Source organism: Geotrypetes seraphini, chromosome 8 (assembly GCF_902459505.1).
Source record: "Geotrypetes seraphini chromosome 8, aGeoSer1.1, whole genome shotgun sequence".
Taxonomy (NCBI): Eukaryota; Metazoa; Chordata; class Amphibia; order Gymnophiona; family Dermophiidae; genus Geotrypetes; species Geotrypetes seraphini.
Genome location: NC_047091.1, coordinates 96,147,050 through 96,163,726, shown reverse-complemented (window position 1 = coordinate 96,163,726; position 16,677 = coordinate 96,147,050). Strand labels below are relative to the sequence as shown.

At 44.4% G+C, this 16,677-nt stretch overlaps 1 protein-coding gene across 1 annotated transcript in view; it reads left to right on the top strand.

Annotated features, from left to right (window-relative positions):
* The window catches only part of SLC35E1 (solute carrier family 35 member E1), a 54,586-nt gene that overhangs the window by 25,158 nt on the left and 12,751 nt on the right, over window positions 1–16,677 (top strand). Inside the window, exons 3-5 of the mRNA XM_033957383.1 lie at window positions 1,141–1,278; window positions 4,639–4,764; window positions 14,228–14,473. Coding sequence (XP_033813274.1) covers window positions 1,141–1,278; window positions 4,639–4,764; window positions 14,228–14,473 — 510 coding nt within the window. The remainder of the gene's footprint in view (window positions 1–1,140; window positions 1,279–4,638; window positions 4,765–14,227; window positions 14,474–16,677) is intronic.

Below are 16,677 nucleotides of genomic sequence, written 5' to 3'. Positions count from 1 at the left end.
CTCCCGCAGTGCCGCTTCTCCCTCTTGCAATCTGTGCAAAACTCTGCTGTACGTCTCATCTTCTAGCAACCTCGCTATTCTCATGTCACCCCTCTCCTTAAGTCACTTCACTGGCTCCCTATCCACCATCGCATACAGTTCAAGCTCCTATTGCTGACCTTACAAGTGTGTTCATTACGCTGCTCCTCAATATCTCTCTTCTCTCTCCTTATATACCTCCCAGAGAACTCCATTCCTCAGATAAGAAGCTCTTAGCTTTACCCTTCTCTTCCACTGCCAATTCCAGACTTTGTTCCTTTCTTTTAGCTGTCCCCTATGCCTGGAATAAATTACCTGAGTTTGTCCGTCAAGCCCCTTCTCTTCCCTTGTTTAAAAGCAGACTGAAAACCCACCTTTTGATATAGCCTTCAATCCTTAACCCTACTCCTCTGCCCTCCAACCCAGCCAGCTGCTTAACCGTTCCCCTTAACTGTATCCATGACATCCTGTTTGTCTGTCTTGGCTGTTTAGATTGTAAGCTCTTTCAAGCAGGGACTGTTTTCTTCTTCTTTGTGATTCTGTACAGTACTGCTTACATCTGGTAGCACTATAGAAATAGTAGTAGATGTTTTGATGAATCGGACACAGTGATATTATGGGAAGGAAAGGACTGGAATTGAAAAAAATTTGGCGATACAGTAGGTGTGTAATCAGTGTAGGCCAGTTAACCCAGTGCTGGCACTGAAGCCAATCTATAAAAGAAGAGAATTAGGCATAGATAAGCATGTTCAAATATTTTTCATGTCTCCAAATGGAGTAATTCTATGTATAGCAAAACTTTGCTATGAACTTTGGTCCTAAGCCAAATATGTGGAATATGCAAATGTTTCTTCTGTACAGATTCTGGGGTTGGACTGGTTTTAGTTGAAGACTCAAAATTTTCTGATTTGGGTAAGATGGTCTGAATTAAAAGCCCATAGAAGCAACAATTTAAAATTGAGAGGTTATTAGTGATTCTTGGCAGACTAGATGGGTCATCGGTTTTTAATCTGCCAACATCTACTATGTTCTGTAGAATTTTGGGGCTTCTCATGTGTTAAGTAGTGACTGTGAAGATGCTGACCTTGCCTGCTGGCTTTTCTTCTTTTAATTTCCTCTCAGATATATGTGTCTCTCATTCCTATTATCAGCGGGGTCCTCCTGGCTACCGTCACGGAGCTCTCGTTTGATGTGTGGGGGCTCATCAGTGCTCTGGCTGCCACTCTCTGCTTCTCGCTGCAAAATATTTTCTCCAAGAAGGTAAGAGATTCTCTCATTACAATGCTCACTTTGTCTTGGCCCCTGGTCACTTTGAAAGCTGAAGTGACCCTTTCCATGTGTAAAGTCACCAATAATTCTTTGGTTGTAGAACAGTGATACCTCTCTGCATTTAATAAAGGGGATTTCACCGTATAGGAAATGAGTGCAATGCTGCGTCGGATGCTATGTCTACTGGACATCTTCAGTTGTGGATGCAGGCTTTTGCAGAAATATGGCTGCGTGGGTTTGGTTCATATTTTAATAAATTTTCTGTGGTGTCCTACTTTTTTTCTAATTTGATATTTCCTGGTTGCTCTAGACCAGGTACTTTGTCACTCTTTGGGAAATTAGTCCAGATCTATGGCTGTAGTATGGTTGCACACATGGATCACTCTCCCTGGTGGGTATCAGAACTGAGCTGGGGAATACTCCTGTCAAGTGAGCTTGACTGGCTACTGACATATATATTTGGTGCCTTTTTTCATTCCTCAACCGTTTACCTTCATTGATCCAAAACTATCATGCTTTCATACCTAAGCAGTTCCTGATGCCTAATGTGAAACTTCCATGGTGTCCTTCCCACTATTCCAGACCAGTGGGATAGTTTTGTCCATTGACCAGCAGGTGGAGATAAAATTCACAAGGAAGAGCTGCTCCATATGTAGGTCCTTCCTGATCATAGCCCTTCAGTATTTTCTATCTCCAAGCAAGTGGATGGTCAGGAGTATCAGTTATGGCTCTGGAGGGGCCACTTCTGGGCTAGTTGGTTAACTGGACCCTGGTCAAGCTTACCTGAGATGGGTCTTTAGGGTGCCAGCCTCTGCCCCTAGCCTCCCCTCCTCTCTCCACTTCCTCCGCTCCTGGGATGCCCTCTGTGGCCTTTGTTTTTGCCTACTTCTTATTCAAATTTTGGAAGCTTGATCTTCTGCCGGCCTAGAGAAAAAAAAAAAAGCAAAGCACAATGAGAGAGTGGGGGCCAGGACTGCAAGGCTGAGTGCAGCTCAGTGGTTCCTTCTCCTGAAATGGTTGGTCAGCTGCGTGGCTCAAGAGTGTGTAGTGCAGATCTGCGAAGATCAGCTGGGGTGCGCAGCATTTGGGGAAGTGGCGAGAGATTTGCATTGTCGTCACAGTTTTAAAATGTTGGCCCCCGTATGCTGCTCATGCTGTGGAGCTAGGAAGGAGCCCTCTGGGTCGTGCCCATGCAAATTGCACAAGGCCCGAGCAAAAGACTGGTCGGGGGAGAGTGCTAGCACTGTTCAAACTTTGCAGCTAGTGGTGTCATGGCTTGCAGGCTTGGCAGGAGCCACAACTGAGGTATCTCAGCGAGACACGGGAACCGCTGCCATTTTGACACCACGCGACCAGGATGAGTCTGCTTCACCCCTCCTTCCTTTGGCCTCAGGGACTCCCAGCGTCTCTTCCTCTGGTCTGGAGAGCTTGGATCCCACACAGTTGCATATCTTCCCCAGAGTTTGTGCTGGTGTTGCACCAAGCATATCTACTTAAACAGGCTCAGGCTGGTTCAGTTGACTCTTCCCTAGGGGTCCAGGCTTTAGCAGAGGCTTCCTTCCCGTCCCTGAAGAGGGGAGCGGCATCTCATCTATCTCCCAAGCGCCCATGGCTGGAACCTCCAGGTGAAGGGGATAGGGAGGTGTCTCTTTCGTCACCTCAGTCTACTTGTATGGGACATCTGGACCTCTGGAAGATGGGGAGCTCCCTCCAGACAAGAGTGAAGACCCAGTGAGTGAGGACCCAGAGGTTTTGCACCTGTTTCGTCGGGATGAGCTGGAGTCCCTGATTTTTGATGTGCTGGCCGCACTGTCTATTGAAGATCCCTCTGCTACTGCGGTGGGGACACTGAAATCTTAAAAACATACAAACATGACGGCAGATGAAGGCCAAATGACCCATCTAGTCTGCCTATCCGCAGTAACCATTACCTCTTTCTCTCTCTGAGAGATCCCATGTGTCTATCCCAGGCCCTCTTGAATTCAGACATGGTCTCTGTTTCCACCACCTCTACCGGGAGACTGTTCCACGCATCTAAACTAAACTAAACTAAACCTTAACCTTATATAACAGGTCTTCTACCAGAGGAAGCTTGACGCGGTTAACAATAAATTTAAAAATAAAGTGAACTGAAATACAAGAGAGTTAGTTCTCAAAATGTTTAGCATCCCTCCTGCCATTTTGGGGGAGACTCGGGGGTGCCTGGCACCAGGGGTGGGGGGCATGGCGTGGGGGTGTTCTGCATGGCAGGAGGGAGTGTTCTGTTTATTGTGGTAATTTCATCTTGTCATCAGTAAAAACTGTTTATTGTAATTTCATCTTGTCATCAATAAAAATTGTTTACAACTAAACAAACAAAAAACTTTTTGATTGCCAAAGGAAGTGAACATTCTTTTTCACAGCTTTTAGTTATGGGTACTCTGTGAATATGGGAACATTTTCACTGAAGTATGGACTTCCATTTCTCATCTCTAAAGCATTCAAAGTTTATAGTCATACTTTTGATAGAAAAACAATATACTTTGCTATCAGATTGTTTTACCTGGCCTTTTGTATTGTCTCAGAGCAAATAAGACATTTTTTTTTAAGGGGTGGTGGTGGAGGGAAAGATTATGCATGAAAGTGCAAGTCTCAGGTCCTCCACATGGCTAGTCAGATAGGGCTACCTCCCCCCTTCAATTATCTGAGTACAACACAGGAAGGACTATAAAACTATATTAGGTTCCCTAAGAGAATGATGCCGGAACATTTGTGAGATTCAAAGTCTTACTCCTTCGCCGCCCCATGTATATACCATAGGATCCAAAGAAACATGTCTAATAATAATGGTCATACATATGAACATCAAAAGAACAGGTATACAGCAAATCAAAGAAGACCCATGTCTGAAGGCTCCCTTCATAGGGTATATCAAAACTTCAATGAAAGACGTGAGAAACCCTTTCTATGAACAGCAAAATCCCCTCCCCCTTCCCTACCCCACAAGAATGATTTTCAAACACCACACATCACCAGATCAGGACAATCTATTCAAAATCAAATTTCGAGCTCTATGCGGTAAATTGTTTAATCTTTATATATCGCATTTACTAGACAAAAGAAATGCAGAACGCCAAAGGTAAAATAGGAAAGAAAGCAACCACACAATATAAGAGAGACAATAGTTGACTGACTGGTTTGTTTATCAAGCAAAATGCTTTGCCATTGAAGCTGAGATGCTAACCACCAAACGCCAGTTCAAAATATTGAACCTTTGAAAAAGAATGTTCCCTCCAAGTACAAGAAGGAAGATGATTCCATAAATAAGGTAATAGAAAGTTAATTAAAAGTGATGGTTTTTCTGTGTTTCAGGTGCTGAGGGATTCACGGATTCATCATCTTCGGTTGTTGAACCTGCTTGGGTGTCATGCTATCTTTTTTATGATCCCGACTTGGGTGTTACTGGATCTGTCCTCTTTCTTAGTAGAAAGTGACATGGTAAGTTTGAGGCAAAGACATTGATTTGGGTTAAAACACCGTTGAGACAGGTCTGATTAATTGGGACTACACTGCTTTGCATCTGTTCTTGCAGTGTGTGTGTGTCTGCACTTGACATGCCTGAATTTCAGTGGAAGATTTCATGTTTTCCCTTAGCAATAACTTTGGCTTCCCTAGGAACATATAGCCTTTAATAAACAAGAGCATTTAGTGGCCGTGGGTACCCTGTCTAGACAGTAACATGCCTGAATGTTATGAAGCATTCCAGGGAATGAATGTGCTTCAGCTTGTTGGGGTTGCAGTGAGTTGTGGAGTTTCATAGATGGTTAGATTTTAAAAGGCCAGAGGTTTGCAAAGTGAAACTTAACTGCCTAACTGACCTCCCTGTGGTAATCCAGTGTGTTGAAATGCTTTAACTTCCCAATCAATTGAGGACAGTCATATTGTTGTCCCATAAACACTCCTTTTGTTTTCTGGATTATCTGATCCAGTTTCATTCCCTGTTTCATCTGTGCTGTGGAACAAGTCCGGGAATGTAATGTAATATAATGTAATTTATTTCTTATATACCGCTACATCCGTTAGGTACTAAGCGGTTTGAAGAAAATATACATTAAGATTATAAATGAGAAGTAAGAAGGTACTTAAAAAATTCCCTTACTGTCCTGAAGGCTCACAATCTAACTAATTAATAAAGAAGAGAAAATAAAGATGGTTGAAAAAAGAAAAATTCTATGTGAATTTATAGGATGGAAATTAAACTGACAGTGAAGAACTGTATGAAAAATACTTATGGAATTCAGTTAGAGAGGGTAGGTTACAATCTATTTATGGTATTTGTTTAATTGGAAGGTTTTAAGGTGGGTAATTTGGGGGAAGGTTATCTGAAGGTAGGTGAATCTTCTGGAGGTAAAAGAGGAGGGGTTAAGATATTTGGATGAATTTTTTGAAAAGCAGGGTTTTGATTTCTTTTCTGAATGTTTTGAAGTTGTCTGATATTGTCATAAGATTGGAGATGGAATGGTTGATTTTTGCTGCTTGTGTTGCTAGAAGGTTGTCAAACATTTTCTTGCGTTGTGTGCCTTTGAGTAGGGGGAAGGCGAAAGGGAATGACTGTGGAATGGTTTCTGTGTGTGTTTAGTCGCTATGTTATCGGAAATTAATTAAGACCACTTTGTTTGATAAGTTTATTACTCAATGAGAGTTTTATTATTGAAATTCTATTTTACAAATATTTGTATTTTTTACTGTATTATTGTATTTCGCTGATTGTCCAGCTCTTTTTAGTGTAAACCGCCTAGAACTTTTGGTTATGGCGGTATAAAAGAATAAAGTTATTATTATTATTATACTGGAGTTGACCCTAAATAGCAAAACTTTTAACTCAATGTAAAAATGAGGAGTAATCTAGTTATGAGAACAGCGGCTGAGAGTTAGGAAAGACATGTTCAAACTGCATGGTTTGAGGACCAGACTTAGATTATAAGCCCTTTGGGGACTGGGTAAATAACTGTGGTACCTGAATATAATTCACCTTGAGCTATAACTGAAAGGTCATGTGCTAAATTCTATCCCTACCCCCTAGCTTCTGTCACTGGGAAAAAAAATCTGAACAAATCCAGGAAGAGAATAACCTCCCTGGGTGCAATATGTTAATCCAGGTGACATAGTAACATAGTAGATGACGGCAGATAAAGACCCGAATGGTCCATCCAGTCTGCCCAATCTGATTCAATTAAAATTTTTTTTTTTTTTTTCCTTCTTAGCTATTTCTGGGCGAGAATCCAAAGCTTTACCCGGTACTGTGCTTGGGTTCCAACTGCCGAAATCACTGTTAAGACTTACTCCAGCCCATCTACACCCTCCCAGCCATTGAAGCCCTCCCCTGCCCATCCTCCTCCAAATGGCCATACACAGACACAGACCGTGCAAGTCTGCCCAGTAACTGGCCTAGTTCAATATTTAATATTATTTTCTGATTCTAAATCTTCTGTGTTCATCCCACGCTTCTTTGAACTCAGTCAAAGTTTTACTCTCCACCACCTCTCTCGGGAGCGCATTCCAGGCATCCACTACCCTCTCCGTAAAGTAGAATTTCCTAACATTGCCCCTGAATCTACCACCCCTCAACCTCAAATTATGTCCTCTGGTTTTACCATTTTCCTTTCTCTGGAAAAGATTTTGTTCTACGTTAATACCCTTCAAGTATTTGAACGTCTGAATCTGTGCACTGTGGAATTTGTTCTCCTCCTGTCTCCTTACAGTGCAAGTACTAGAAGCAATTAACTTAAATTCAGCACACCATAGAGGGGCCCGTTCATGAATGTTCTCTAGCTAGACCCTTCCTCTGAAGTCCTTGAACCAAGTGAACACTGTGTCTTGGTCCAGCCCATTCCTAACACTTATCTGGCTTTGAATGCAGATGGTTCTGGATGCAGTGGTTAAGTCCATCTACCAGCAGGCAGAGATAGAGAACACTAAATAGTGAGATGCTTGGGACTTGGGTTGGCCACTGTTGGAAACAGGATACTGGGCTTGATGGACCTTTGGTCTGTCCCATTACGGCAATTCTTATGTTATTGTAACTATGATGTAGGATGGCACATTCCTTGGCTGCTCTGTACGAGGGGATGCTGAAACCATCTTAGCCCAACCAACAAAGTTGGAGCTGTCTCCATCAAGGGCTATACACTTAGTCCAGTGATTTTTCTACTTGTTTTGTTCCTTTGGAAAAATACGGAATGAAAAAAGTGGAAAATCGCAGGACTAAGTGTATATCATTATCTGCCCTCCCTTATTCCCTAAGGGACTGCCTACTCTGCACTCCCTCCTCACAATTAAAAAAAAAAAAAAAATTAGAAACAAAACAAAGGAGCCTGAAACCCAGGGTTAAAATCAAAACAAACAAAAACTAGAAGGAGACAGAGGCTCTAGCAGAGACAGGGATTTCTCACCAAGGCAGCAAGGACTAGGTTCCAGAGCAATAGGACTCATTTTATTTCTCTGGTAACTATGAGTACTTAAGTTTGCCATTTTTTTCAAGCTGTGGGTGTTTTTCCTGCATGAGGGGGCAATACTTTGGTGTTCTGGAGCTATTGCCGTGTGCTTGCTAATGGCAGCTGAGTTGGCAAAATGCTGTTCTGCTGCAGCAAGCAGGGAACAGTGTCAAGGAAGTCCAGCTATTGTGTCTGAGATATGGATCCCGAGGGTCCTGCAGCTTTGACTGTGCCATCTGAGGCAGTGGCCAACTCTGCTGTGGGAGTTCCTACGTTCAGCACACATGGTGCTGGGTCTGCCCTAGAACAGCAGACAGGCCTCATTTCTCTGCCACAGTCAGCAGGGCAGCATGTTTTCTCTCAGAGCTCACTTTCTGTGGGTGTAGAGTTGCTGGATTCCTAGGAAGGGCTGGGGAGTTCTCAGGCCTTCTCTCCTGAGTTTATTTTATTATTGTACCAAGCCTTTCTCACATGTCAGGCTCAGGGAGTTGCTGAGTAACAGACTATGCTATCTGGTCCCAGCCTTCTGCTTCCCTTTTTCAGGGAGCTCAGTCTGGGTTGGTTCCTCCTCCTGGTGCATTGACTGCCAAGTGCAGAAGGTTATAGGAGGCTGCAAGGGAGGTACTTGCCCCTTTCTCCCAGGCAGGGAGTTGGTGCTTTTGGCCTCTGCTGTCTTGCTTGAGGAGTTGGAAGTGGGGACCTTCTGCTGGACTTGACAAATGATCCTACGGTGATCCAAGTGTTCCACAAGGAGGAATTGCCCTCCTTTATCATTCATGTTTTGGAGGTGCTTAACATTGACATCTAGATGTGGCCACTTAGGCAGCATCTAATCCTAAGATGATGAGTACCAAGTGGCCATGTAGGTCATTTCCTATTCACAAGTCCACACAGAAGCTGATTTGCCAGATTCCGGGCTGAAAGTGGCTCAGGTGATTTCCAGCCTTTATTCTCTCTCCTCTGAGTAACTGAACAAGTTGAAATGGCCAAGCTGGATTCACTAGTTTCTGAAGTCACCAAGAAGACCACCCTCCCCATTGAAGGGGGTATTGTATTGAAAAATGTCCAGGATCGCAAGCTGGAATCTTAAGCTTTCCTTTTGAAGTGGCAGCCATGTCTCAACAGGCAGTAATTTGCAGTTCTTATGCTGCTCAGGTGTGCCTTAGGTGGGCACAACAGGCAGTGGACTCCCTGGTGGAGTCTGAGATGTCCGAGTCTTCATGACATGAAGATGGAACCAGCCTACCAAAAATATGATAACGTACTTTGGCTAAGCTCTTGTTATGGTCTGATGTCTGCTATGGCTCCGATACTGGGCTGCAAATGTGGCATTTAAGCAGCGCTGGACCAGGCTCCCCTTTAGGGGGGAACGTCTCTTTGAGGAAGATTTGGAAGTTAGTGAAGGATTTGGGAGATGCAAAACCCCAGCGACTCCCGGAGGATTGACTTTATGCTCTGTTAGATAGTCTATCATTGATGAAGTTTCAGGACTCAAAAGTATAATCCGGGGCGATCTCGGCAGAGGCAGTCCTTTTGTCCAGACAGATGTTTTGGTCCCCGTACTCCTTGTGTGTCCGCTGCCTCCCATACTACCCAATGATGGGTTGCCAGTCTACTCCCACTGACCTGCCTAGGGAGATGACTGTCTCTTTTCAATGGGGAGTGGACCAACATATTGTTCGAGACGATTATAAATTAAAATTTGCCTCCCCAATTGCAGATTCTTTCTTGGAGTCTCCTTGCAGCTCTCCAGTAAAGTGGGAAGCAGTGTGGTCAGTGCTTCAATCACTTCAGAGCATCAGCACAGTGTCGCTAATGTTGGTGTCCGAGGTCCTTTCGTACGGTGCTCGAACTCAAGTGAGTCAACCAGTGTCTCCAATTTCAACAGTTCTGGATGGAAACCTTATGGTCCGTCACCTTAGTGGTCTGGCCAGGGGAATTCCTCACATCCTTGTACTTGATGGAAGTGTCAGCTCTATGATCCCCACAGCAACACAAACAACCCAGGGTCCTTGTTTTCCATCTGGAGCGATAAGGGGGAGAGAGAAAAAAAACTTCTCACACACACAAGCAAGGATCATTTTTTAAAAAATCACAAAGCTTCCTGAAGGCAGAACCTGGTCATTTTAAGTGCAACCGAATCTCAGGCCTGTTTCAAACATTCTCTGCAAGCTTTGTGCCTTTTGTTAGAATTCAGATCAAAATTGCACAAGCAGTTATCAACATATCATCTGATACAATACATCCTTAATCTCGTTGCCATCTATCAGGCCGTTTTCATGTCAACAAAAGACCCATTATCATACAGGACAAAACCAAAACTTAGGCACCAGAACTAGATGATCAGATGTGATGATATAGTAAAAGCCATCACTATTTGATCCTGCATATATAGTACTCTGTATCTAATGGTCATTCTATTTTTTCTAAAGGCTTCTGTTCCTAAAGGCAAATCTTAATTCTCTGTTTGCATTCTACATTGTCTAATAATCTTTAGCCCCAAGGTTTTTGCAAATGTCCAAGCAGTGTTTCATAAATAAGCAGTTCTACTTTTCTTATCAGAGCACAGAGGAACGAAACTGTAAACATATGATTCTACAGCAAATTTCTATTCTAACATTTCACAGTGAAGCAAAACCCTGCGCTCACAAATCTTTCTTAGTGTATATTTTCTGAGGAGGGGGGGGACCCCTCTCTTCACTTAGTCTCCCCATATGGCTTCTACTTCAGCGTTTCCTTTGCTTTGCTGTAGTGGGTCAACATTTTTAGTTTACAGCGATGCCATTTGGCCTCTCCATGACTCCTGGGACCTTTTTGAAAATCATGGTGGTAGTGGTGATCTTCCTGTGCAAGGAAGGGATCAGAGTTCACCAATACCTGGATGACTGACTGATTAGAGCATCCTCGCACAGGAGAGCCATCATGCTACTGTGCTCCAATCCCTTGGTTGGGTAGGGAGCAACACAAAGAGCCATGTAGAGACTGGAGTATTTGGGAGAGTCTTTGATAGCACCACTGGGTATGGGTTTTTTTTTTTCCTTGCCTGAAGCACAGCAGATTCATCAATTATTGCAGGATTATGCTTAGGTACTTTGGTCAATGGCAACCACACTGGAGGTGATTTCCATGGACATGGGCACAAATGAGACTACTCCAGCACTCGGTCCTCTCTTGCTAGTCCCCAGTGTCACACATTTACAGTATCTGGCTATGTTGGACATCTGTGGCCAGGGCCAATATCCTGGGAGATTCTTTTGGTGTTCCCACCTTGGGTGGTGGTGGTGACAGATGTCAATCTGAAGGGCTAGGGAGCTCATTGTTTCTATGCACAGGGTGCATGAAAAAACTAGTAATCGGGGTGGTTGATCAACTGCCTGGAATTGCGAGCAGTGCACCTGGCTCTGTTGTTCTTTAGTGCACTGCTCAGGGAAATGCCGATACGTGTGTTGTTGGACAATGTGACGATGGCCTACATCAACAAGCAGGGGGGGACACCCAAAGTGCACAGATTACAGCGGAAGCTTTTCTTTTTCAGTGGGCAGAGCAGAATGTTTGTCTTCTTTTGGTGGCCCACATCATGGGAGCATGAATGTGTAGGTGAATTTTCTCAATCGGATTTTGCTGAATCTGGCAGAGTGAATTGTCCCCGTCTGGCTTTTCTGCTAGTGATGCAGAGGTGGCGTATTCAGTCTTGGACCTCATGGTGTCACTCACCAATGCCAAGGTTCCTCAATTCTTCAGCAGAGGAAAGGAGTACGAGTCGGAAGGGCTAGACATCCTGCTTCAACCCTGGCTGGTGGGAGAACTATTATGTGTCTTCCCATCTTGGCCATTGATTGGCAAGAGCTGAACAGAATCGGTTGTTGTCTAGGCCGGGTAATCCTCATTGCTCATGGAGGAGACCATGGTACACAAACTTGGTTCACTTGTTGGTGGAGGAGCTTCTGTGATTGCCAGTAGAGGCAGATCTCAAGGACAGTCTTTGTTCTTATGGCCTGGCTCTTGAGCAGGCGCATTTAAAAAAGAAGGGATATTCAGATGTGGTCATTTCCATCTTGTTGCAAGCTAGAAGAAGATGTACTTCAGCAGTCTGTGCCAGGGCTTGGCGTACGTTCGAGTTGTGATGTTCTCACTGAGCTGTTTCACTATGGAGTGAAGGAATAGCCTTGTGGTTAATGCAATGGCCTGAGAACCTAGCAAACTGAATTTGATTGCCACTTTAGCTCCTTGTGGCTCTGGCTAAGTCACTTAATCCTCCATTGCCTTAGGTACAAATAAGTACCTGTATATAATATGTAAACTGCTTTGATTGAAACCACAGAAAGGCAGTATATCAAGTCCTATCCCCTTTCACCGATGCACATTTCCTTGCTGCAGATTTTGGCCTTTTCAAAAGAGGTTTGCTCAGAATGCAAGTGACAGCGTTGGGCTGTTTTCAGGGCTGTTTGCAGAACAGTTACTTATTAGTGCACCCAGACATTGTCCAGTTTTTGTAAGGGTTTGGTTGAGACCTCCGGTATGTCTCCCTTGTCCAGAGTGGAGCCTCAACTTGGTACTTCAGTTCTTTCAGAGTGTTTCTTTAAGCTGCTTCGAAAGCTTACAGTGAAAGATCTTGCAGTTAAAATGGTTTTTCTAGTGGCCATTGCTTCTGCGCTTTTTACATTTCCAAGCTCTCTTTTGGGACCTGCATTATGCTTTACAGAAATGGGAGATAAGGTGTGACCCATGCCTTCATTTCTATTTAGAGGTAGTGTCTGCTTTCACTTGAATCAGCTTTTGTTCCTTCCATTCTTTCAGGAGGAGGATTACCCTGGCTAGGATTGGCAGTTGCACCTTTTGGGACATGTGGAGGGTGGTGGTACAATACTGCAGATCACAAATGAGTTTTGTTGTTTTGATCACCTGTTTGTTCTCTTAGAGAGTCCTTCTAGTGGCTTAGTGGCTTCTAATACGACAGTGTTGTTGGCCTGTATTTTGCAGGAAAGACTGTTTGGGGTGCTAACGACATCCTAGGCTGAGTCACAGTTTTTCATTGGGAGAGATTTGTCAGTCGGCCACATGGTCCTCTTTGCATAGGTTTTGCCAGGCATTACCAAGCGGATGTGGCGGTGCAAGCGGACTCCTCTTTTGGAGCATTGGTTCCTTCCATAGCATCGTTTGATTCCCACCCAGGTTGAAGACTGCTTTGCTACATTCCACACGTCTGGAATTATCTCCTGCTGCTGATATAGAAGGAAAAATTATGTCTTACCCTAATAATTTTCTTTCCCTTGGTCTCAGCAGAAGAATCCAGAGCCTTGCCCTAATGTATTGGTAGGTGATTCTTCTGTCTCTGTGCATTGTATATAGTTGTCCACTTGTTAGGATATAATTTTAGCAGAATTTGGATGACCATTTATCCTCAAGTGAGAAGGGAGTTCTTTGGTTATTTGTTCCTTTCTTTTTGTTAGAGAAATACCAAGTGACCAAGGATTGTGCCATCTTGGGTCACAATTTAGTGCTCTCTATCTCTGCCTGCTGGTGGATGGACTTAACCCATGCATTGGATTCATCTGCTGAGACTAAGGGAAACAAAATTATCAGGTAGGACAAAATTTTTCCTTGACCTGCATGCATTAGTCTCTGTTTTCTATTCTGATGTGATGATATACCCAGGCCTTTTGGCAGGTAATTCACTCCCCCCCCCCCCAATACATCCTTTCTATATTTTTGCAAAATCCAGATTAATTTTATTCAGGTTTCCCAAACTGGATCTTCAAGGTTGTTCCTCATGCACACAAGTGTATGATTTTATGTTTAAATCATCTTTATTGAAACTCTGCAGAAACAACAAATTGCCATTAACAGCGGCAAAGCAACCAACACCAATACACAAAGAATCAGCATAAGCTCAAACAATTTTGATATATAAAGGAAACAGCCCACCCACCCAACCCCACCCACAAAAATGAAAACCTAAAACAAAGGCAAGATTTTATAATAGGAACATCAATTATTCTACCTCACCAGCACGTGGAGGCTGATCTGACTCAGATCCGTTTGAAAGCTACTTGTCCCTCTCCCCACTTTGCATAGACAGTGGACTGGGTTGACTACCTTAGTTTTACCCAATAACTCAGCATCATCAACTTGAGAGCTTGAGGGGGGTGCCAATGAGATTGGTTTACACAGTATTTAGCACCTTCAAACAAAAAGACATTCGGCTGTCCCCTGCCTGTGTATGTACATGGTAAGTTCTCGGGATAGCATTTAGAGAAGATTTGGGTTCGGAGGTGTTACTAAAATAACTCTAGGGATCACTCCAAGCTGCTTAACCATAGTAGGGGAGTACATGCCATTTTCCAGGTAAACACAGCTTGAGGACTGAGAAACATTAGTTTTTCTTCTTTTGCTATCACTAGAGGCTAAGACCTGACTATGAGCTTGGACCGGAGCAACTTATTCTGACCTCTTTGTGTGTCCTCTAGAATGTGGTTTCCCATTGGCCGTGGACCTTAACGATGCTGGTCATCAGTGGGTCCTGCAACTTTGCACAGAACCTCATCGCCTTCAGCATCCTGAATTTGATCAGTCCTCTCAGCTACTCTGTTGCCAACGCCACAAAAAGGATCATGGTTATCACAGTGTCTCTAATAATGCTCCAAAATCCAGTCACTGGTACCAATGTCCTGGGTATGATGACAGCTATCCTAGGGGTGTTCCTATATAACAAGGTAAGCATTTTAGACCAATTAACAAAATGTGTTGCTTGATTGCCCTATGCATATGTGGTTTGGGTTAAGATATATTTGGTTAGGTTAAGAGAAGAGCAAAGGTTCATAAAGTCCAGTTATCTTCTCCCTATGTCATAAATTACCAATGGAATTTTAACTTACACATGATTAAATATTTAATTGTTCACAGGAAAGTTAAAGCATAGTCATAGTTCTTGTACAATCCCCCTTTATTCTGGGACCAGTGGGTTATGCATCCTCTGCCGCCAGACACTGTAGGAAGCCTCAAATGATTGAAGTCTTAACTCCTCCCTCTGATAGCATAACCTGGAGCATGGCCCTTGGACACCAGTCTTGCTTTCTTACAAGCCAGCCTGTAGGAGCTCATCTCTTCTGCTCGTGTTTCTTTTGCTAGTTTTCAGTATTTCCTTCGCGGGTTTGTCCTCATGCTATGGAGGTTACCTGTGGGGACATCCTTGCGGCGGGAGATCAGACTGTTAGAGAATGTCTGCTTCTGGGGGGTTCCCTGTGCTGCATTAAACCCCCTGGACAGCCTGCAAGTCAGATTGGGGCTTACCTCAGGTTCATCTGCTAGTGGGTGTAGCGTAGGCTGAGCAGTTCTATAGAGGTGCGACTGGGTTTGGAGCCGGACAGCATGCCTCCACCAGGTGGTTGCGCGATGTATCCAAGGGTGGCAGTGGTGGTCGGGCCGGTGGGGCATTCAGAAGAAGACTTGAAATCCAGCTTTCCAGCTTCCTGAGGCTTTAGATCTCCCTACATGCTGTTCCAGCATTGCCTGCAGCTTCTCTCATACAGCACAATGGAACAGTGACAGCCTGTTTTAGCGATTTGGGGGAGTCTTAAAAAGGGGTTTTTGAGTGGTTTCCCTGTATGCCCTACCTCTCCCCCCCCCCTCTAAAATCCCTACCTCTAAAAGCCATTTTTTAGGGATACCCGTTCCTTTCCTGGGCTATTTTAGTGCAAAATTGGCACCCAGGACAGCCATCTTAGAATTTTTCCCAATTTGAATAAAACTATTTTTTACAGTTAGCAGCTTCGTTTTTGCTCCAAATTTCACAGATGGCCTCCCCAGGTCAGGATAGTATGGATTCATGCCTCATTTGGCAGGATGGCTGTTGGATGTGCAGCCGTGTTCCACATGCGCTGTGGCACACGAGGGGGGCGAAGTTTAAATGGATGCGATGGTTTCTACCTCTGGGGAAACCCTGCTTGAGCCTTCTGCCCCAATTTCCACAAAAATCGTGTCTAGGGGCTCGCAGGAAAGTGCTGGCGGCATATCAGTGAAACGCAAGTGTGGTTCCAAAGAAAAGCCTCATAAGTCTTCCAAGCACTCTAAGTCTGAGGCGCACAGGGTGGCTCACACCAGAGGGGATCTTTTTCCCCCGGAATTTGTGAATATGCTGTCAGGCCTACTTAGTTAAGAAATCCTTGCTTGTGGTCACTCCACCGACTTCTGGGCCGTCCTTGGGGACTTTTCCTCCACTGGACCCGCGTCTTTCGCTTTTTTCCCCGGCGGGGACCCCGGAGCAGAAAAGGCAATGCCCGCAATTGTGTCGGGCACTCTCTTGATCCCTCAGCTTTCGCAGGGAGGTTTGGTGGCATCTGCAGATGTGGCAAATCTGGCAGAGCTCCCTGATCAGGATCCATGTGGGTCCTGGGACCTGGCTGATAATCTCACACGCAGGTTCTTCAAACTTGCTTATCTGGAGGACCTCCATTATGGAATCTCTGCAGGAATTAAAAGCTTCAGCCGGTCCAGGCGGAATGTTCTCTCGCTTGATCAGAGGCCGCTACTGTCTCCTTTCCTGATAACCCGGGGTGGTACTTGACGAGACCTCCCAGGAAAGAGACTTGGGAGTTCTGATCGACAAGTCAATGAAGCCTTCTGCTCAATGTGCAGCGGCGGCAAAAAGGGCAAACAGAATGATAGGAATGATTAAGAAGGGGATCACGAATAGATCAGAGAAGGTTATCATGCCGTTGTACCGGGCCATGGTGCGCCCTCACCTGGAGTACTGTGTCCAGCATTGGTCACCATACATGAAGAAGGACACGGTACTACTTGAAAGGGTCCAGAGAAGAGCAACTAAAATGGTTAAGGGACTGGAGGAGTTGCCCTACAGTGAGAGATTGGAGAAACTGGGCCTCTTCTTCCTTGAAAAGAGGAGACTGAGAAGGGCTCA